At 41.3% G+C, this 21974-nt stretch overlaps 1 protein-coding gene across 4 annotated transcripts; it reads right to left on the minus strand.

Moving 5' to 3' along the window:
• Window positions 1-44: 44 nt before the first annotated feature.
• Window positions 45-21285, minus strand: LOC117424696 (cholesterol transporter ABCA5). Of its 4 annotated transcripts, XM_034041329.3 has the most exons (40): window positions 21124-21285; window positions 20749-20807; window positions 19587-19742; window positions 18518-18722; window positions 17550-17711; window positions 17108-17205; window positions 16779-17008; window positions 16252-16393; window positions 15594-15782; window positions 15137-15284; window positions 14594-14771; window positions 14291-14349; window positions 14058-14168; window positions 13472-13647; window positions 13127-13246; window positions 12728-12866; window positions 12347-12437; window positions 12005-12144; window positions 11667-11786; window positions 11296-11491; window positions 10996-11165; window positions 10366-10493; window positions 10112-10252; window positions 9801-9914; window positions 9381-9551; window positions 8981-9094; window positions 8407-8544; window positions 8199-8273; window positions 7490-7581; window positions 7237-7357; window positions 6725-6845; window positions 6452-6543; window positions 5927-6102; window positions 5680-5755; window positions 5349-5443; window positions 4989-5108; window positions 4641-4793; window positions 3978-4057; window positions 3618-3673; window positions 45-3468 (listed from the first exon to the last, which is right to left on the minus strand). In XM_034041329.3, the coding sequence occupies exons 3-40, from the start codon at window positions 19689-19691 to the stop codon at window positions 3328-3330; spliced, it is 4983 nt and encodes a 1660-aa protein (XP_033897220.1). In that variant the 5' UTR covers window positions 19692-19742; window positions 20749-20807; window positions 21124-21285; the 3' UTR covers window positions 45-3327. The 4 variants fall into 4 exon arrangements, with proteins under 4 accessions (XP_033897220.1, XP_033897221.1, XP_033897222.1 ...); XM_034041330.3 differs by lacking the exon at window positions 20749-20807 and having other exon boundaries at window positions 10112-10249; XM_034041331.3 differs by lacking the exon at window positions 20749-20807 and having other exon boundaries at window positions 8199-8270.
• Window positions 21286-21974: the final 689 nt, after the last annotated feature.

Here is a 21974-nt window from a genome sequence, read left to right on the forward strand (position 1 = left end):
TGAAACAGATTTCTCTGAAATTAAACAATATTAAAACAAAAAGGTCCAAGCAAATACAGCAGTATTTATTTGAAGGTGCACAGGGAATTTATTTCACAATTGACAGTGCTGTGATTCATTAATCGATCTGGAGTAAACCGTGATACGTACAAATCACCCAGATACATCTGTGAAAACAGTAATACAGTTAAAAGGAAAAAACTAAAAATAAACACACACTAGTGTTTATCATACAGGTTATAGGTTACACCAAACAACTAAAACATGTGCACTGCAGGTACTGACATTTCAAACTTGATACCACAGATATTTCGTGAAACACAAAAACAGAATAACAGTAATTAAGTTTTGAATGCACTCGGCCCTCTTTTAAAGGTTCTGTTAAAACAATGTCCTTAAGGTACCAGTAACCTGACATTGCCTCCCTTGAAAGGCTCTTAGGACTAGATTTAAAACACTCACTTTTGTGAAATTGTTGCACTTTTTCTACTTTCTTTTCTTAATTTTTTTAGATAAAATAATTCATGAAGGATATGTACCCTTTCATGAACCCTACTGCACATGGGAGGAGGGTTCGGTTTTAGGTTCTATTGACCCAGGTCAGCTTCTAATTTCTTGGTAATTTAAAAAAAAACTGCTGCAACCTTTGCTCTCGAGCAAGTAAGTCTGTCCCTCGTTTAATTAATAACATGCATTCTAATTAAAGTAAAAATCTAAAACTATAACTATATTATACAGTATGGCCCCCGTCTTCATGACACCAGGCCCTATTCACAAAGCTTTCAGCTCTGAGGGATTTAAAGAATGTTTTTTTTTAAGTCTGTATTTATTAATAAAATAAAATTAAATTAAATGTGATGGTCAAATTGTTGTAGGCTGTTGTTAAAAGAAACAAACAATATCAAACTGTGTTTTATTGATAAACATTCTTTAAATAACCCTTGATGTTAAGGCCCCTCTGTCTTCTAATATAAATTGTATTTAATTGATAACATCGATATAACGATAATGCCATAGAATAAGAAAGCAATGGAATGTAAATATACCACGAAAAACACTTAATTGAATCAATGGTTAACTGAATCAACTGCATATTGTAATCAAATGTCACATTACCTGGCAATTCACCTCATAAGCCACTTATTAAACAAACGTATCATGACCACAATCACAGTATCAGCTCTGTGTTCCGATATACAAAGGTAGCATCTGTATTAGAATGGATTGGCTTTAAATTCTCCCCTCAGCATTGCAAACATGCAACGCTTGTACAGAGTTTTAGAAAATAAACACTGTGCAACAAGCAGGGTTCAAAGTTAAATAAGGCCCAGTTTCTTAGCTCATTGATAATAGGACAGGCTTGGTAAGGCTTTCCTAAAAATACTTTACTGTCAATTAACTTTTTCCCCTTTGTCCTTATACTGTAGTCACCTCATACAATTACCCCAGAACAAAAAAAAAAACCCTCTCAATTACAAGCTCAATCCTCCTGGCTGAGCAGAAAGAAGAAAGAGAAAGATGCATTTTAATGTAATTTTATAAAAGCATAGCTATTAAAAACAGGCTATCCATACTACAGTGGAACGAATTACACAACAATAACAGTTTGTATAAATGAAGATATGCATTTAGTTAAATGATGACACACAATGCTGTTTCAATTAAAATCGTGCAAAAGTGCAAGGTGAAAGTATCTTTGCGGTCCACGGTACTTGTTTCTTTCCATTCAACAGAAATCAGGAATTGAATGAGGGAGTTACAAACAGTGCAATTTCCTTTTTAAAACAAACACAAATATGGCAACGTTGGGTGTATAGGATACAGTACTTTCCTCCCACCTTAGATACATATCAGAAACAAGTTATAAGTAAAATATTCATTTTTCCACCCTTAACTCCAATATAAGCTGGAACACACAGGATGGACTTGAACACCTGGGTTAAGATGGTAAATCAGTAAAAACACACAGAAACAAAAGGAACATTTACAATAGCTGGAGAGAAAAAAACACAAAAAATAAAAATATGCTTGAGCAGGGGTCCAACTCCAGTGCAGACATAAAACTGAAAAGGGCATAATGAACGGGCTTAAATCCTAAAATGTGTTATTAAATAAATCCCCCCGCTACAAGCTAAAGATCCAAGCTTAAAAACACGTGGTCAGAAAATATTACCTTCCTGTACCAAATATTTGAGACAACCATAGTTAACAGCCCTGCATCGATGTATTCAAAATATTCTGTAAAAACTGAAAATGGCTGCATTGCCCTGTGAAAGGAACGATCGAGGGACAGAACAGGTTAACAAACGGTGATAGTATTGCAACTATAGACTATGAATGTAGAGTAATTCATACTGGATACAACACCAAAAAGGAATTGTGTAGACACTTCTAAAAAGGAGTTGCTCTGAATGATAAGCTCCACCTCTCCCATGTGGATCAATCATCTTTGCTAAGAGTTTGCCGTTTACAAACCGTGACTCCTGAGCCACACTACTGAGGAAGCAATATGATTTGTTATTACATGTGGACACAAGGGAAGACCTACCATTGTGAATTGGGCCTCTTCCTCCCATTCCTCAATACATATATTTACACATTCATGGATTTATAATACTTTGGCAATACCTCAAGCCTTACATCTGTACATTCACAGGTGACTGTTACAAATGTAAAAGACTGACACTAGCTGGCTGAAGCAGGAATTATTTATGAAACTGTATTAATAAAAATGTCAGCATTTCAATCCACCACATATATACGCAACCACAAAATATTTAGGCTGAAATCAATTCCCCTTTAAGATACTCTTGCTACCTAATGCGATTTTTCTTAATGCATGGTGTTGTCTCTTATTAATGATTTATCTGTAGCATCCGCAGTACTGTCGCACCTTGCTGGATTTAACGCTGCCTGTGTCATTTTATATTGTGGCATGAAAATGATATATACTGTGTTTATTCCAGAATACAAAGGGTAGCCCCTTTGAGCATGCATGCATGCTCATTTCAAAAGGCTGTAATTTCCTTGAAACAAATCCACTCATATTGGCAGGCTGAGAGTGCATTCAATCAAGTGTATCTCCTTTAGGAAGAGGGCGGGGGGATATTTGAAGACCCACTCAAAACATAAAACTGAACTCTTCAGAAGCTTGTTGTCCTGCATTATTTCCCATAACACGTCTGAGTGGTGCCAGCAAACTGAACAGAGAGAGAATTCCTTACTGGAGATCTGAGAGCTGTCAGATTCAATACAGAGAGAGAAGTACAAGAGATCCAAGATCAATCAGATTCAGTAGAAAAGAGTTCAGTATTTCGGCTCCAGGGGTTAAAGCTGGTGGACAATGCTGTCCGAGTGGAGCGTCGACACCGGCTCGTCTTGCTGAAGCCTCTGCCATTGAAACGTTGTGCTCAGGGACCCAATCTCTTCCTCGTCATTCTCCTGCTCTTTAGCAAACTCCATGAACACCTGCCAGAAAATGTTAGGTGAAATGGTGGATTCCATTAATTTGACAAATTACAAAATAAGTATTAAAGTGAATATAAAGTTCTGGAATTAAAAGGTGCAAATGTCTCTTTATTGCTGGCCAGTAAAGATAATAAAAAAAGAGAACATACCTGTTCCAGTGTAGATTGAGAGAAGCTGTATTCCTCAAAATGGAAGGAATCTTTTGCTGTAAAACAAAAACATTAAAAAAAATGTAGAATACAATTTTTCATTTATTTTTCCAAAAACACACCAAGAACACAAGCCTTAAGTTTTGTTTTGTTATTGGAACAGATGTGTTGAGCCTTTTGTTCGCACCACTATTTAAAGAACAAAATCACTCTTGAAATGCAGACTTGCATCCAAAATATTTTGTACAATACTAGCTTCACAATAAATGTTTGTTTCCCCCCCCCCCCCATCAGAAAGTGGCACAAACTTTTTACAGGAACAAACTTTTTGCTATGATGTATTTGTTGCTGGAAGCTTACCCTTTTCCAACTGTGAAAAGGACTCTGAGAGTGATTTCACATCTTCCATGGGGATCTTATACACCATCAGAGTGGCAAAGCTGAGAGAGGAGGGAGAGAGATGGTGAGTTTACTCTAAAACCTATGTGTCCTGCATTGTTATTAAACCAAGGCCCCACATCTTGATATTCTTGTAATCGCAGATCCTAGAGTGGAGGTGTCAAATATAAAGCCTGGATAGTTCCCAAGGGCAGTTATCTGTCCCTCCAAATAGCTACCACACTCGGGTTCCTGGGTGTGCTAAAACAAGTTGAAGGGATCTGAAGGTCCCTTAAATATTCTTCCAAGAAAATGTCTCCACATGATTTCAGGGATGGAAAAAGGACTCCCATTGCATAGCAGTTTGATCAATTCCTGGTTTTACTATGAGTTTAATAAGACACACCTGAGCGTGTTACCTATACACTGTGGCTAATCAGACCTGTAGTAAAATCTGGAATGGGTTAAACTGCTATGCAACAGGAGTTATGTTTCTATCCCTGTATTCCTTATTTTACTGACTCCTCCATAGCTTCACATTACCAGAGTAAACAGAAACCAATGGATCCTGTTGCAGTAAACTAAAAATAAACAGAACAGGGTTAAAAGCATCAGACACTAAACCAATTCTCTGCTGCACTGTACCTCTCTTGCCGCACTGCATGAGGGAAGATTCTCAGGATCTCCTTGTGAAGGAGAGCCACTTCCCGCAGTCCTGTCATCTCCTCCCGCAGCTTCACCTCCAGGCTGTACCCACGGCCGTACTTTCCCTTCAAGTGCTGGATGGAGCCGATACACCTGCAGCAACAATTTTTTTCAACTTTTGTGCCACTGCCTGTCCTCATTCATCAACTGCAGCAGCAGACAAGTTAATCCACCTGGATTTCATTTTTTATTTTTTTTGGAAAGGGGCAAAAAAATATCTTAACATTTCTGTTTTATACTGCAACCACCCTCTGCCACACCTAAACACAGCTGCCCCCCTGCCCTTACCGCAACTGCCCTGACACCATGATGGCGACTCGGTCACACACAGCCTCCGCCTCCTCCATGTAGTGGGTGGTGAGTATCGCCCCCCGCTGGCGGTTCTTGAATGCTGCACGGATAGCTCTCCTACGAGCAGAAAGAATAAGCAAGGTGTAGATTAGAAAAACAGGCGATTTCCAACTGAATTTCTGCGCTCATTGGTAGATGTGCAGTTTCAGAGTGAGATATAAAACATATAGTATAATAAAGTAGCTCTGATAAGCTAAATATATTTTCTTACCCTACTCAGAAAACATCGCTTATCTTAGTTTGAAGTGTCTCTCAGTTTACAAGTGTGGAACACGGTTTCATGTAAATGATGCTCACCACATCCTCTGCTTGGCTTTGGGGTCCATTCCTGTTGAAGGTTCATCCAGAAGCACAATCTGAGGGTTACCCAGCATGCTCAAGGCAAAACAGAGCTGAAACAAAGAGATACAAAGCAAAATTGCCACGGAAATTCCAGAAACAACAATGCACTGTACTGTACGAAGCACCAAGGTTAGAGCTGAGGGATGGGGAGGCAGTGTGCAGTATTCGCTAATGGGGAAGCAGCATCTCTAAACAGTGAGAGATGAGAACATAAAGGAGGAGGAGATGCTGGGTTTCTCTTTGTGCATTGAGCTCTTGTGATTGGATCTCAAACTAGAGGTTGTACCTTTCTCTTAATTCCTGCCGAGAGATTCTTGGCTTTCTTTTTGAGGTGTTCTTTCAACTCCAGTGCATTCACAACGCTGTACAGAGAACAGAACTATTACTACAACATATACTTTAAAATACATTTCATAGTAAGTACAGGAAAGAAATAAGATCAAATGGATTTTGCATAGCAGACTGTCAGTAACGTTCAATAAAGACTGGTTTATCGGAACAATAATGCAGACAGTGGGGCCGGGGTGCGTTACCGCTTGATGATGCCGGCGACCTCATTCTGGCCGAGCCCCTTGATGGAGGCGTAGATCTCCAGGTGCTCCTGCAGAGTGATCTTGGGCCACAGCGGGTTCACCTGTGGACAGTAGCCGATGTACTCCAGGGTGCTGTCCACCTGCCGGAACTCTGTGCAGTAATCACCCATCAGCACCTGTCAAACAAGCTGGGGTGTCAAGAGGCAGGGCCGGGGAACAGCGTGCACTACAGGGTGGGGTGGGTAAGGGGAAGGTCTGTGTGTTGTCTATACCTGACATGTCAAGGGGACCAGGTGGAAGAATTTAATGCACAAAGTACCTCAATATCAGTGAGGTGTATGGGTGCGGACACATTCTACCTAGAAACAATTCTCACAAATGTTTTCATGTGGACTGTTAGAAGCTATGGAGATTTTTGGTTGCACTTTTAGATTGCAAGACATGAACCGACACGTAATTACGTTGTAATAAAATGACATGGAAATGGCCTTCTATACAAACAGTTTGAGAACTGATTTTGATTACCTGTCCTGCCGTGGGCTCTGTTTCTCCAGCCAGCATGTACATGGTAGTGGTCTTCCCTGCTCCATTCGGACCCAGCAGTCCCAGCACTTCACCTGGAAGCAAAGCAACCAGTTGTTAGCACAAAGAGGCAAAAGCACACTAATGCACCCCTTACTTATTTAAAATAGATGTTTTAGTTATATATTACACTACTTCAGTACCATTAAAAACACAATTACTTTAATATTACATAGGCATGACTTTACAGCTTGTTTAACCTGCAGCAGCACTGACCTTTGCGAACGCAGAGGGAGATGTTTCTTGTTGCCACTTTCTTCTTCTTGGTGTTCAAGATGAAACCGTCATGACGGGTGCTGTACTCCTTCCTCAGGCTGCTCACCACCACCACTGGCTTCTACGGGAGACAAAGAGCCGTAGAGCCACTGAGCCAGTTATTCTTCCATTCCTGTTATTCATCTCGCCCCTGGAAACCTGCTTGCCACAATGTTAATATGTGATTAACGTTATACGATCACAGACTGTTTTAACTGTGGTATGAAGCCATCCTATACTAAAACGGAAACATTGAAAAGTTTCACTGAGAATTCTCAGTCAAGGACTTTGAGCTTATATATAAACTTCAAACACATGGTTATAGCTCTTGAGAAGAAACCCCCCCCCAGAATTCAAATATAAAATTACATTTGGGACACAATAGAGGTGATATTTAACATATAGGAACGGCCCATCGCGCACACACACACACACACACAGAGGAAATGATGATACATTACACCAGGCCCTACCTCCTCGCAGGTCTGACAGCTCAGTGCCTCCTTGACCCTCGTCCTCTCTGCTTGGACATCTTCGTCCTCGTTATCTGACTCGTCAGGGTTCCTATGGACTTTTGTCTTCCCAGAGGAGATCCTACAACAGAACAAAACACCCATCCCTTCTAGTAAACACAGGCAATAGGGTCCCTGCAGTCATTGGCTCTGCCCATCATCTCTAATTCGCTTTGGATAAGGACTAATTACTGGAGTTGGGTTCAGCGCTCACCTGCATAGAGGATCGTTCTTTATAGTCTTGCCTCCGTATCGGATCTCCAGCCAACGCAGCAGGAAGAGAAGAAAGATGCACTGCAGGTAGGGCTGCGGAGAGGAGATACAAAATGTTCTGAATTTGCACAACAGAAAACGGATACAACTGGGGTTTGCCACTGCAATTGAGACATCTTGCCTGTCTTGCATCTGCTCTTATACTGTATTCAAATTATTTTAAATATTTAGTAAGCAAATATCATAAAACACCACATCTCCCATCACAATTTTTTATATCACGTCGGGGGCTAAATTATTTAACTAGAAGTAACAACCCACATTGTTTTGAAAACAGTGCCAACCTTCCGGTTCCACATTTCAAACCAAATTGAAAGCATGAAACAGATACATATTGTAATGCAAGCATCGTCTTCTACAGTACTTTGACACCGTCCACACTGACATTTTAAACACAGAGACAGAGAGAGAGAGAGAGAGAGAGAGAGAGAGAGAGAGAGAGAGAGAGAGAGAGGAGAGAGAGAGAGAGAGAGAGAGAGAGAGAGAGGAGAGAGAGAGAGAGAGAGAGAGAGAGAGAGAGAGAGAGAGAGAGAGAGAGAGAGGAGAGAGAGAGAGAGAGAGAGAGAGAGAGAGAGAGAGAGAGAGAGAGAGAGAGAGAGAGAGAGGAGAGAGAGAGTGAGAGTGAGAGAGTTTTGGAGCGGCTTTCTCACCGATACAATGGTTACCAGCATGTTTCTACTCAGCGTTCCAGTGTCTTCATAAACACTCATGTCAGTGAAAGTCTTCTAGGGACAGAGGACAACCAGGCGTGATTAAGAAATCCATAATGTATATAAAAACACACAAAAAAACCCACTAATCATACATAAGTTCCAGATTTAGAATTTTGCTACAGAGGTTTTAGTGGCTACAGGATACCTTGGTAATGCAGTTGAGGCAGCCCATGAGTGGGTACAGTGGGTTGAAGAAGCACAAAGAGTTGTGCAGAATTGTGGCTACGATCTGGTTTCCATTCACATAGGTCAGCTGAATCAAGAATGCAGATACCACACAGACCTAAAGGACAAAAAGGCAGACAAGCGTTTCCTTCATCACTGTTACATGCAAGTACTGTATCTTCTCATTTTGAGCAGGTCTTGCGATGCAATAGGTAGAACATCCGTAACTTTTTTTTTTTTTTTTTAAAGTTAAAACCCAATAACATACATGTCGTCATCTTTGATTTGTAGGAATGCAAAACTTTGGAATGTCTGTAACCAAAAATTACCAGTGGCTAATATTTTTTCTGAAGGTCCAATTGCGCTGAAACATTTTTTTGCCATGATTTGATTTGCATTCCTGCAGACCCGCAACGGTGTCATTTATATTTTAGAAACAAAACTGGGCGATTCGACATGGAATGACCCAAATTAAACAAGCTTTTCAGATCCTCTCGGGAGAATGTTCCTGGTTGCTGGTTCGATCCACAGCACCTCCACTCAGTTCTACGCACCAGCATGGAGACGATGGAGAGGAAATCCCGATTGTTCTGGACGCGAGTGAACATGAAGGACACCACGTAGGTGAAGAGGATCATCGCCGGACCGTAGCCTATCAGACACGGGATCTAAATACAAAAAGGAACAAAAACATTTTCTAGTTTCGATAAATGTTCACCTTTTAAACAAGGCATGATCTAAAATATTGAAAATCAGGAGTTAAAATGCGTAACATTTTATGAAAAGGGGTATGGGGTGAAAATGTAGGAGAATCAGAAGCACCAATAGCTTTTTTTTCCCCTCTTAGCTGCATGAAATAGTTTTAAAGCAGCTAAGCAATTAAATACACATTCCACGTTAACTGTTAATGTAATGAATTGTGTTCCCTGGTCAGTGACAGCAGTGCCGACTCACCACCGATGTGTACGCGCCGGCGTGCAACAGCTCCTCCGAGTGGAAGGCGAAGAGAGTGCTGGTCATGGCGATCAGGATGAGGTAGTAGAAGGGGATGTCAACAGCAGCCTGACCGCACCAGTATGCAGATGGGACCAAGCCTGAGATTCGCAGCTGGGAACGGCACTTAATCTTCAGGGAAAGAGAAAGGGAGGTTGCTGGAAGGAACTGGTAACAAGGGATACAGAAATGGAATGATGATGCTCCCCTGTGGGATTAATTTCCCATTGTATAACCTTTTAAACCATTCCAGGTTTTAATGTGAACAAGCCCAGACCCAGTATGCTACACACACACTAGGTGCGGGACCAATTCAGAATGACAGTCTGTGTGAATTCATATGTGTCAGTTCTTGACAGAGCATGTGCGTGGTGGTCTTACCTCGCGGTCCCGTGTGTGTTCCATGGCAAAGTAGGCTGGCATTCCTGCTGCCAGCATTCCCAACAGAACCGCTTCAATGTAGATCAGGGCGTTCGATAGAGCCTCAGGAATTTTCTAGGAAAAAATAAATAAAATAAAAATGCAATAACTTGTGCAAAATAATGTCCTTAACAACTTTCGGGACAATCGAGCAAGCAGATCTCTGGACATATGAAAATCTGTATGTCCGTATGCTTCCATCCAGAATTAGGACTGGGCTTCTAAGCATTTCGACTCCCATTCCCAGTAACAATCCCCGGTTGTTGACTCACAAATTCAAAGGGTTTGCTCCACGTCTCGATGTGGCCGGTCCCGTTGAAGCTGCGCAGCAGGGCGTTGCTTAGGACATTCAGCAGCATAGGAAGGGAGTGTACCGTGGTACTGTTAAACACAGCTGTGTACTCGCAGTGCTGCTGGGAATACACACAGACAAGGTCATAAACCCCACTGACTAGGCAGTCATTTTAATTATATACAGCACAGACGTTGTAATATATGTAAAAACAAGATCTTCTGGATATTTTACCTTATTGGAACCTGAAATGTTAAAGGCAGCACTATGTGGAGCACTTGCCATGAAATCATTTCCTTTCTGCAATTCCACCTTAATATCCTGTGATTCCACATTGCGGATGAAGTCGTCAATACTCGAGTCTGTTAAGAGAAACATGACAGTAATCCACCATAAAGAGCAAATAAAACAAATTCTAAAACCTCTACACTGGCATTGATTCAAAGCCACCCCAGCAGCAGATGTTCTGCTAAAGGATGTATGGCTTTTAATCTAATTTTTATTCTACTGGCTCTGTCTAGTCTGTATAATGTATAGTGTATAGTACTCAACCGGCCCTCTAGATCTAATCCAGTCCAGGTTTTGACTCCAAGCAGGTTCTAATGTAGTTAATTGAAGCTGCTAAGAGGCAATTAACTAATTTTGGACCTGGATGGAATAAAGACCAGGACTGGAATATATGTTGAGGGCCAGAGTTGAGTACCACTGGTGTAGAGCATGTGGAGTTGAAAGGTCATAGAATCACATGCTATTTCTAAATGAAACAATCAAGTTCAGGTTCAAATAATGTTCTCCCTCCCCCACTCTACTTCGTTTCCTCCCTTCATCCTTCCTGAGTGTTTCTCCCCTTCTCCCTCCTCTCACCGGTGGCATTGTGCAGCAGCAGGCTGCTGGCGTACTTGCGAAACGGCTGTTTGCTGCTGAGGAGGTAGAGGTCTGGGGAGAGCCGACGGGACGTGGCGTTGATTCGGATATTGCCACTGATCAGGGACAGAGCCAGCACTGAGGCCAGAAAGATAATGAACAGAGCCAGACTAGAAAGGGGAAAGAACGGGGCAGAGGGGCCAGTCAGTTCACACAATAGGACACAATTAAACCAAACCAGGCTCAAAAAAGTAAAAAACTGACACACACACACAGATATACATGTATTCTGGCACACACATGATGGGCTTTCTCTCCCTCTGCAGGTTGAGCAGGTGCAGTCTGGCTATGGTGCGGAACTGCTGCCTCCACAGAGCATGTCCAGAGACGCCCTCAGACTTGCTGTCAGAGAAGATGAGGAGCCGCTGGTCAGTGTCGCCCAAGGAGGAGGCGTCCCCTTCCTCCTCCACCTGCTCCTGGTTAAACACGCTGTAGTCTGGGACACGGGCAAAAGGACAGGGTGAATGAAGACTTAACATGAGGGGGGACTTAGAATTTACAAAAGAAAAAAGATTACATTAAGTTGAGGTATACAGATGTAAGGAACCTGGGGTTTTATCATGATGCAGTTTACACAGGGACACATTATCAGAGACGTAGATTTTTTTTACCTGCTTGATCAACCTCGGCCTCAGCCTCCAGCTTCAGGAAAACATCTTCCAGTGTTGTCATGGAAACACCATAGTTCCCTATTCCGAGATCAGGCTGGCTGTCCAGCTCTGAGAACAGGCCTGGTGAAGGAAAGAGGAATTGAAAACAAAGCAGGGGAGTTATGGAGGGCTTCTCTTTGAGAGAGTTTGAGATAATAATTTATGATTGACAGTTAAGGATGGATTACTTTCATCAATGCTGCCACTATCCCCCGTCTTCAAGTTGTATATTTTAACTACCTGCCCAACATTTTTGGTTCTTTGACAGTAAAGGATACTGTACCTAATGCTTAATATACCTGAGAACGTGTCCATGTTTTCAAAGGGAAGAGTGTATGTCAGTTCCGCCTCCTGTTGCCGTGACAACTGTGCCTTAGAGACATGCTGTCTGATCAATGAGGTCACGCGGTCTGTGTCACACGACTCATTCACTGACATTCTGAGAAAGAAAACATATTATTCACTAATGGTAATAATACAGCAAGGCACAGCTGTGGCTCTCAAAGTGAAGGATCAAAAAGTAACTTGCTACAAGATGTGGAGCTGCAGTCAACAGAACAACCCGCAGTTACACATCTAACCCCTCAGTCTGTTAATGCAAAACACAGTGCCTGTACTGAAAAGAAACTGGATGGACTTACCGGAGGTGGTAGCCAACCCCACATTTAATTTTGAGATAGAGAGAGGAGCCAATACACTTGAGGAGTCCTTGGGAGATCACAGCTTTCCGATCTAAAGTAATATAAAAGAGAAGAGCGGGTGAGAGATGGAGAGGTAACCCAGGGGATTGTTTTATATTATTATGTCTTATGCATCCCCAGCAGGGGGATACAATACAGCGTGACTACTATTGCTGAGAAAGTGTTTGATGCTTTATGGTGTTTAGAGTCCTGTTCCTTTTATACGTCCATTATTACAAACAACTGTCCCATGTCTCCTGGAGCAGGTTGGCAAGAAGTGGTTCTTCTGTATTTACTGCCGTCTATGTTTCAAAGTGAGAAGGCAGCCGGGCTGTACTGTACCTGCCAGAATGTCAGCCTCGTCCATGTAGTGGGTGGAGAGTACAGTGACATGATCTGACCGCCGACTCTTCAGCAGAGACCACACCTGGTGCCGGGAGCAGGGGTCCATTCCTGCCGTGGGCTCATCCAGGAGAAGAATCTACAAAAAAAGGGGAGTGGTCTTATTGATCAAAACCTCTGCACGTCTTACTAACGCCACCTTGAACCTTGTAAACATGCTCTATCTATCCAATACCTTTTTCCACTGCAGAGGGTAAAAAAATAATAATAAAGACAGAAAACACCAACAGGATTGATATGAAGAGCAGCAGTATTAAGACTTGCCACTGTTTAGAGTGTGGAGGGTTGTACAGAAACAGAGCAGGTGTGGGAGTGGAGGAAGGAGAATAAATTTCCCACCTTGGGGTCCCCCAGGATGGCAATGCCCACAGACAGCTTCCTCTTCTGGCCGCCGCTCAGGTTCTTGGCCTGGGCGTCCATGATCTTCTCTAGATCCAAGTCCTTCAACACTTTGGCTACCTGAGACGAGTAACAGGAACGCACAGCTCAATATTTCACTTTAGCTACATCACAATCCCATCCTTACTCAATGCAGGTTCCCTTCCTAAATCCCTAACCAATAAACGCTAGCTTTAGTCCAGGTAGGAAGTGGCATGTGGGGTCACCATCATGATCGCTACATCTTTAGGTAAAACACTGGACCACTCTTACGCCTGTGTGTGTGTTGGCAGGTTGCCCCCTCACCTCTCTGTTGATGTCACCCGGGGGGATGCCCTTGATGGCAGCAAAGATCCTCAGGTGCTCCTCCACAGTCAGCACCTCGAACATGATGTTGAACTGCGGGCAGATTCCCACCAGCCTCCGCATCTCCAGCCCCTCTGCCATCTCAGACACTGGGGAGCCATAGATCATGGCAGAGCCTGTTGAGAGAGGACTTTATAACCACCCAGTATGCACTGTATACAGGAGACTATACTGAAACACCTCCTGACTGCATTAGCTCAATACTGCCAGCAATCCGTCTCAAGATGTTCTCCGCTTGTTAGCTTTATAGCTCTGTTATAAATGTTTTAGAAGAAACACTAATATTCTGTTGCAAATCATTAGTATCCACTACTGCTTATCCAGAGCCCACAGTAAAACATTTAATTAATTTTTTTACTGTACAGTACTCAGCCATAAAGTTTAAAACCAGTTCATTGTGTGTAATATCTGAGAACAGGGCCAGATAATGTATATTGATTATTAACACATTTTACAAAGACTACTTTTTAAAAAAAGTGTTCTAATGCTGCAATTTAACAGGAATGCCTGGCTGTGTGTTGCTTACCTTCAGTGGGAGGGCAGATCCCACACAGAATATTCATCAGCGTGGACTTCCCCGCTCCGCTGTGCCCCAGCAGGGCTGTGATCTGTCCCTCATAGATGTCAAACGTCAAACCTACTCAGAGAAGTGAGATCAGACATTCACCACAGTATACTTTTTTCACTCAATATTAAACAAATTGCAAACACAGCAGGACACCAGACGAGGTGTGAGAAGGATAAGCAACACCCACGTACCTCTAAGTGCCTCAACAGAACTGTCCTTCTCCTTATAAACTTTATGAATATTGTTAATTCTGAAAAACAAACAAAAAAAGAGATTTATTCAACAATTCTTATTTACTTATAAAATCACACACTCCTATCCACTTAATCAAGTTTTCTCTGCTCCAGCAATGTACAATAGATCTCTTAAAAGGCTGCCATTTGTTTTCACACTTGTTTCCACTTCGCTAGTATCTTATGTATAAGGAGTTAAGTACTACAAGTAAAATAAGAAACAATCTCAAAACAATCAGGGGATTTCTGGTACATCTTTACCTGATGGCTTCCTTCCCCTGGAACTCTGAAGACACGGGCTCGACTGACTCGCTGGACGGAGAGACGCCGTTTACCTCACTCTCAAACCGCGAACTGACCTCTTTATAGTGCTTCATGTGTCTGGACCAATAGGACGGCTTCAGAAAGTAGAGGATGGACCGACGTAGTCCATATTCCCCTGTGAGCAGGGAAACAAAACGCAGTAAGAGACTGAAAACACCCATACCAGGGACCTCGAATTAGCACTGCAGCACTAACCACTGAGCTACTTGAACCCACTATATTCTCTGCTACTAAGCAAGGGGTTGTGAAAAACGAAGAGGTGGGTGCAGGGTGTAAATAACTGTTGCTTGACTATTGGGAGAAAGAAAGCACCTAACTTGTACTGGCTAAGTCATCTTCTAGACACACCACTGAGCAACTTCCACTCAGTATAGGCCAGTACCATGCAAACAACATGTCAGTTTAAAAAAGGGGATATCGTGGTAGATGCATGTCCCCGGCTGAGTACAGTAGAGACGTGCCCTAAAGCCCCACACGTACTTGGTAAGACCTGGTCCAGGTAGACTGCTAGCAGGAGGTAGAGGAAGCTATCGAGCACCAGCATGACAAGGGGCACGAAAAGGGGGTGGGGGCCATTGGACAGAGTGGAGAAGACTGCTCCGTCTCCCTGAGCTTCCAGGTACACCACCTAAAAAAACACAAAGAGGTTTAATGACTACTTAAGAACCAGGCATGTCTTAATCTAAAGCTACTTGCATTTTTTGCCCTTGTTCTTAACCTAAAGCTATTTTCATACTATGTTCTTAGTCTAGAGAAATATAAAATCAACATTAATTTGCTACAAAAAAGTACATTCCATTTTTATAAATAGCATGCAATCCCAGACCTGAAGGGGTATGAGACATGGTGTTCGCTGCACACATTTACAGACATTAATACATTGATCCTGTCTTATATAGAACGCTCATCAGCCCCAGCCCTCCTAGTCACATCTTACCTGTGCAATGCCCATGGAGAAGGCACTGGGAGACAGCAAACACAGCACCCAGACCAGCGGCTGAGGGAAATCCTTCATCAGGACAGTGAAGAGAGACAGGCAGCCGAACACTACTGTCAGCATGGAGCCCACAGTGCTGGCGAACTTGGGCTTTTTGAAGAGGGGTGTCAGCATGAACGAAAAGAAGATCTGGGAAAGCAAGCAGGAAAACCGACCTTTATATTTAATATAGAACATATTTTACGGGACACTGTACAATGCAAGCTGAGGCTGCTCTGATCATGACTGGGGTGAAAATCGGTTCACACAACACCTTGACTATATATATATTTTTAGAATGTATTGATAAATACAAATAATTAAAGCAGATGCCATTACCATGTGATGCCATTACCATGTGAGTTTCTAAATAAAAAGACGCTGAAGCCATAACATTTATCTGATCTGTATTTCTCATTTTGTAAGAAGCAAAAGGTTTGTATATCGCAATAGTACTGGCAATGAACTTGGTCTTGGTGTTTCTGTTACCAGAATGATCCCTTTTTTTTACTGTATTTCTGGTATTATGCCATACCATATCATTCTTATACATGCTGTACTTATCTCATCACCCATCTCATCCCTCAGTATCTTCCTTCCACTGTTGCAAGGTACTCACTGTGGATATCCCGTACAGGAAAATGAGCAGAAAGATCACAAAGAAGCTACTGCTGGGAAAGAGGGAGGTGCATGTGGAGATGATTGCCATGAGGACTGACATGGTGGAGACCAGGGCAGCATACAGCAAGCCCCAGGACAGCCTGCAGCAAGGAACAACAGCACAGCATTAACAAGGGGCTCAGTTTCACATAACATGTTTAAATATTTCAAATCAAAAGCATAGATAAGCATTGTAAAGAATAGGGAGATATGGTAAACCAGGGTAAGCTACGGTAAATGCATAGTATAACCATGGGAAAAGCATGATGGAACTGCAAACACATCGTGGTACATTCACAATTAATGGGAGTAAAAACATCATTTAAGATGTATTACAACCTGAATTTAAAGGTGTTCATTTTTAGCCGCTAATCTAGAATTGAAAATCTAATTATCGTCCAACCTTACTATATACTAACATGGTGGAAACAGATTAATTATTCAGGGCTCCTCTGTCCCAACTCAGTAGTAAAACTGCCGGCTCACCAGAACGCAGAGTCATGCAGCCCCATCATGGCCATGGCATCCTTCAGGCGGCACTCCTTCTCCGCCGCCACGTTGACGATGAGGAAGGACACGAAGGGCGTGAACGCCAGGACCAGGTAGATGGAGATGAGTGCGTGAGGGAACTTCTGGACCTCCACTGACCCAGGCTGGCCCATCATCACGACCCGTAGCCCCTCCATCTCCCTCCAGACCTCCTGCTGGGTCTGCACCTGCCAAGGGAAACAGGGTTCCAATTCAAAACTCGGTGTCAGGGAAGAAAAAAAACTGTAATTGAGGCTAACCGACCCCAGCAATGTAACGTTACCAACCTCTATAATGGCTGCATCAATGTATGACTGGAGTTTGATGAATCCAGAGTACCAGTAGTTTGCAGCCTTGCACGATTTACTGTCTGTAAAGCAGCTGGCTGCGAGAGGAATGAAAGAAATTAGCACATTATGCACTGTAATTTCAGCAAGGGTCTTTACCACACCTCTTTCTCTATGCCGCATAAGCAGCGTGGACCGTTAAATCCTAGTCCATTGTCTCATCTGAAAGCTTTTCAGCACAGATCAATAAATAGGATTAAAGAGTGGCATCACATGGTTGTTCCTTGCAAGGATTTATGCTTGCTGATAATAATTACCATCATAGAGATTCCGGAGAGTAGAGAAAAGGATACTACATTTTAGCAGGTGTATCTCACTAAGCACTAGAGCATTCACTGCACCCCACCCCCACAGAAAGTAATACATTGTTAGTCAAAGTTACCGATTGAGTCTGTGTAGTCGCTGGGCAGTGGCACAGAATTGTAGGGAAAGCGCAGCTGGTAGCTTAACGAGTTCTGGAACACCACACCCACCCAGGATGACTGATCGTGCAGGCTGGCATTCTCCAAGGCCTTCTCGCTGTGGAACATCTCCACCTCAATCCCTGCGAAACCAACACACACTTCAGAAAGAATCTTAAAACAATTGCACATGGGCTGTAAAGGCTTTTGATACCTGGTAAAGAAACTGAGAATTAAATTAAATTATCATCTAAGACTACATTCAATTAAAAGTAACTTGTGTATTGTACAAAATGACTTGTTTCTACTCAGGGGATAGAAATAAGACTCTCTGGTGTGATGATTGATCATCCATCTCCTGTATGAATATGCATTCTGTATACGTGATTTTTACTTATTGTCCTAGCACAGAATCAGCTCAGGTTCCAAGGGTTGTGGAGTATAAGAGTTCTCCAGAGCTACTTTTATATAGAGAGTGAATAGAGCAATGACGATTATTTTTTTAGACTGGAGAGAAATAAGTATTTGAACTGTTATTGCTCTTTACTTTTTTATTATATATTTCTTATATATAAGAAATATATTACATTATTTTTACATACAATTATATTATTTTTTACACATTATTTTTACATACAATTACCTATTTATACAGTTTTTTTTTTTTTACTGGAGCAATCTAGGTAAAGTACCTTGCTCAAGGGTACAGCAGCAGTGTCCCCCACCTGGGATTGAACCCACGACCCTCCTGTCAAGAGTCCAGAGCCCTAACCACTACTCCACACTGCTGCACTCTTGCACACAGTCTTCAGTTGCAATCTTTTACACTGGCAACTGCCTATAAAATCTATAAGGAAACAGTTTTCTGCTCAGAGACTGAAAGTGGAATGGGCACTATGTTCTAAGACAGGGAGACAAGGAGTGTCCATAGGGTTTGAGACACACCCACCTTCGTTAGTTAAATGTTCCGCCACCTTGTCCATAATGTGATTGGTAATGGTATTGTTGGGCGTGTATCCCAGGTATTTTGGCTCTGGGTCGTAGCTGTATTGGCGCTCCAGCTCCACGGTGGAGATGCCATGGTAATAGGCATGGGGGTGCAGTGTGCTGATGAGAATCAGGAGCCCCAGCAACAGCAAGGGCAGGATCAGCTCCTGCAAAGAGAAAGAAACAATACTTCATTAAGCTTTTACCTAACCGAATTATACATTGCACTGGAGCCAATCAATGAATATAAATGTCCATTAGCCTGCAAATCGATCATGAAAAAAAAAAAAACAGCTTTAATAAAAACAACCTGAATAAAGTCCACTTATCTACTTCATTACTTGTAATCTATATCATTGAGATTTGAAAACACTTTAAACATTTCCCTGAGGACAGAAAAGATTAAATGATGAAAGAGCCCCATTAAAAATGCATGACATGGTAATAAAAACCTTTCAACTCCCAAGTCTCTATAAATAGGAGCACGGCACCCTTTGTAAACAACAAACCAATTCATTAGACCGACAGCAAAGGGGTAGTAAAACCATCAAATATGCCGGTAGGGGGAGCTAGACAGTTGCAAATCATGAAGGGCCAGCACTGAGTTGGTAGCTTATCCAACAAAGCAAGCAGAGACAACATGTGTACATATAATGCTTAAACTAGCACACTGACTTGCTCTGGGTTCTATGTGAACTAACCTGGAAAATTGCTAGATCATTCTTTTAGGTTTAATATGCAATACGTTACCTGTCAGATTCATTTTGGTTCAACTGGGGCCAAATTCAAAGATGTGGAGGGCCACCCCAGATCCAATATCGATTAAGATTTCTTCAAATAAATTAGTAGTAAAAGAAACCATCACTATAGTATTTGTCCTACAGGTGGCACTGCATGCTATGCAAAAATCCAGGTCTGAAGTGTCTTATTCAATGAGTTTCAAAAAAGGACACTTACTTACACATTTCTTTAACAGTGAAATAAATGAATATTTGTTTCTTTCAATTGTCAACATTTCTAAATTGACTTACCTGCAGACTCTGCTGTTTGGTCCTCCATTTAATAAGCAGGTTTTTGTATAGGAGGCTTTTAGTTTGCTGCCAGACCCCGGCATCTCTCAGTTTTACCGGTAACATTCTTCAAGCATTCTCCCTTTTCCCAATCCAGCAAAAACACAATGCAGACAACTAATTCAGAGAAAGAGAGAGATTTACAAATATGATGGGATGTGATCAATGGGATGTCTTGGGCTTGACAGCTCCAGGCTTTCCTCTGTATCATTCTGTAGCCATCATCCTACTCAGCACAGAATTCATGTTTAGCCTTTTACCTCTATAATACAATGAACAAGGAAGAATTCCTTTAGCCTCCTATCAAGGAAATCCTTTTCACAAACAAAGCCAGTTTTATATAACAGTTAATATTATGGATTCACAGTTTTCCTCCCATGACTGATAATGCCCACTGGTGATTTATTTTGTACAGTCCTGTACTTTAAATAGAAACAAATGAAGCAGGTGGTGTAAAAAATGCACCGGAGAGAAAAATAAAAATTAACTGGTTCAAACAGAAATATCAGCGGCTGCTTCGATCACACATGAAGCTAAACTGTACCTGTTACATGACGGAAATACATTTGTATATAAATAACGCAGTACAGGACCTCCCGTCTTTATAAATGACTGACCACATGCAATTATACTGTTACTGGACCAGGTTCAATTTTGTATACCAATAAGTCACCGGGTTTCACAATTCTGGTAATGGCAAGCCAGAGGTACTGTAATACTTGTGATAATCCTAATACCGTACATTTACAATGGACCGAATTGACAACAGAATACACATGCCATAGATGTATGTTGCAACACATTCATCTGAATTTTTCATCTGAAGTTATCCTTTATATTGTCATGGTACAGAAAGAAAACGTGTACATTTCTCATGCAGCATAATAATAATAATAATAATAATAATAATAATAATAATGGAAATATAATTTATAAATCACACCCTAAAAGTTAGCTTGATGGTGGCAATGCTATTTGTCATTTAGTGTACCATGTTGAATAAGTACCGATAAATGGCAACAAAAAAATACGATATTCTAGTTAAAAAACGAGTCATTCGACAACGCGTATCATATAAGACAAAACAAATACCAGAATCAATCAAATATCATCATAAACTTACAGAAATCTTCTGACCGCCGGCGGGTAGAAATGTACATCTAACCCTTATTTCTCTTTCAACTAGAAACAATATTTTGACAATAACAACAACAAAATAATTAAAAACATATATATATATTTACATACCGGTAACAATTATGTTTATCAACGGTGTGTTATATTTTAAACGAAACGCTTTTTAACTTCAAAATACTCTAAGGTGTAAAACTTTCTATAACAAATTAAAGGTTGCATATGTTATATTGGAAAAAGGGGTTTCGGGTGTCGACTGCACTGCAGCTACCATTTGCAACAGAATAAATAAATACATAATTTAAAGCTACGTTTCCTGGAAGGGAGTAAATACATTTATGTACACAGAGATAACAGCGCTCACCATATTAATAAATAAAAGCTGAGCTTTAAATAAGAGATGCTCGTAATTCAAAGAGCGACAATGTCTCGTAGTGTAAAACTTGTACGTAAACAGATGAAACGCCAACTGAACTCTGAGCTTCCTGCCAGGACTTCCGTTTCTAGCCAGAACAGCTTCGGCCAATTAAAAGTCGGCGAATACATTCTGGGTATTCGATTTGTTCGTTTGGTTTTGCGCTGTCAGCCAATCATGAGGGAGAGTTAGAGCAATTTACATAGTACCACCAATGCTGGGATACTGGAGGACTGATCAATGACATTGTTATTTGAGCATTTACTGCTAGTGATGCAATGTACAGTAGAAGAAAACATATTTATTTGAAAGGCTGTTGGGCCTTGCTTTGGTTCTCCTAAAAAATATGAAATGTTATAGCTCAGGTTCTATGCTGTGAAAAAAAAAACAAAAAAAAAAAACCACCTCTGATTTCAGGCTTGCAATAATCATTTATCTGTGCAACTGGACTACAGTTTATCAACACAGAATGTAGGCCTATATATGCATTGCTACTTTTTGATTGGGTTTATTATTATTAATAATAATAAATTAAATAATGAATTCTGTAGATTGTCATTAAAAACATTGAATGTAAACTAAATGAAAACGCATGGCGCACTGAGGAATAAGCATGTCTGTTTTAATCACTTTATACAAAAAATGTTCTTTATTACCCTAGTACCTTTTTTTATTTTGTTTTCACCGTAGGTGCCATAAACTAAGTTATATAGGAAGCGGTTGTTTTCACAAAGGGTATTTAGAGTGTGTCACACTACAAGTGGCTGAAAACCGGGACTTTTTTAAGAAATACTTCGGGA

This window comes from Acipenser ruthenus, chromosome 19 (genome assembly GCF_902713425.1).
Source record: "Acipenser ruthenus chromosome 19, fAciRut3.2 maternal haplotype, whole genome shotgun sequence".
Classification (NCBI taxonomy): domain Eukaryota; kingdom Metazoa; phylum Chordata; class Actinopteri; order Acipenseriformes; family Acipenseridae; genus Acipenser; species Acipenser ruthenus.

What these genes read in the sequence shown, in the direction of transcription:
- LOC117424696 (XM_034041328.3), bottom strand. Translation starts at nt 19,691, where the DNA reads ATGTTACCGGTAAAACTGAGAGATGCCGGGGTCTGGCAGCAAACTAAA. An exon ending in TTCTGTTGAGGCACTTAGAG is followed by an intron (nt 14,169 to 14,290) that starts GTACGTGGGTGT and finishes TTCTCTGAGTAG; the next exon opens with GTTTGACGTTTGACATCTAT. An exon ending in AAGAACGATCCTCTATGCAG is followed by an intron (nt 7,358 to 7,489) that starts GTGAGCGCTGAA and finishes GTTCTGTTGTAG; the next exon opens with GATCTCCTCTGGGAAGACAA.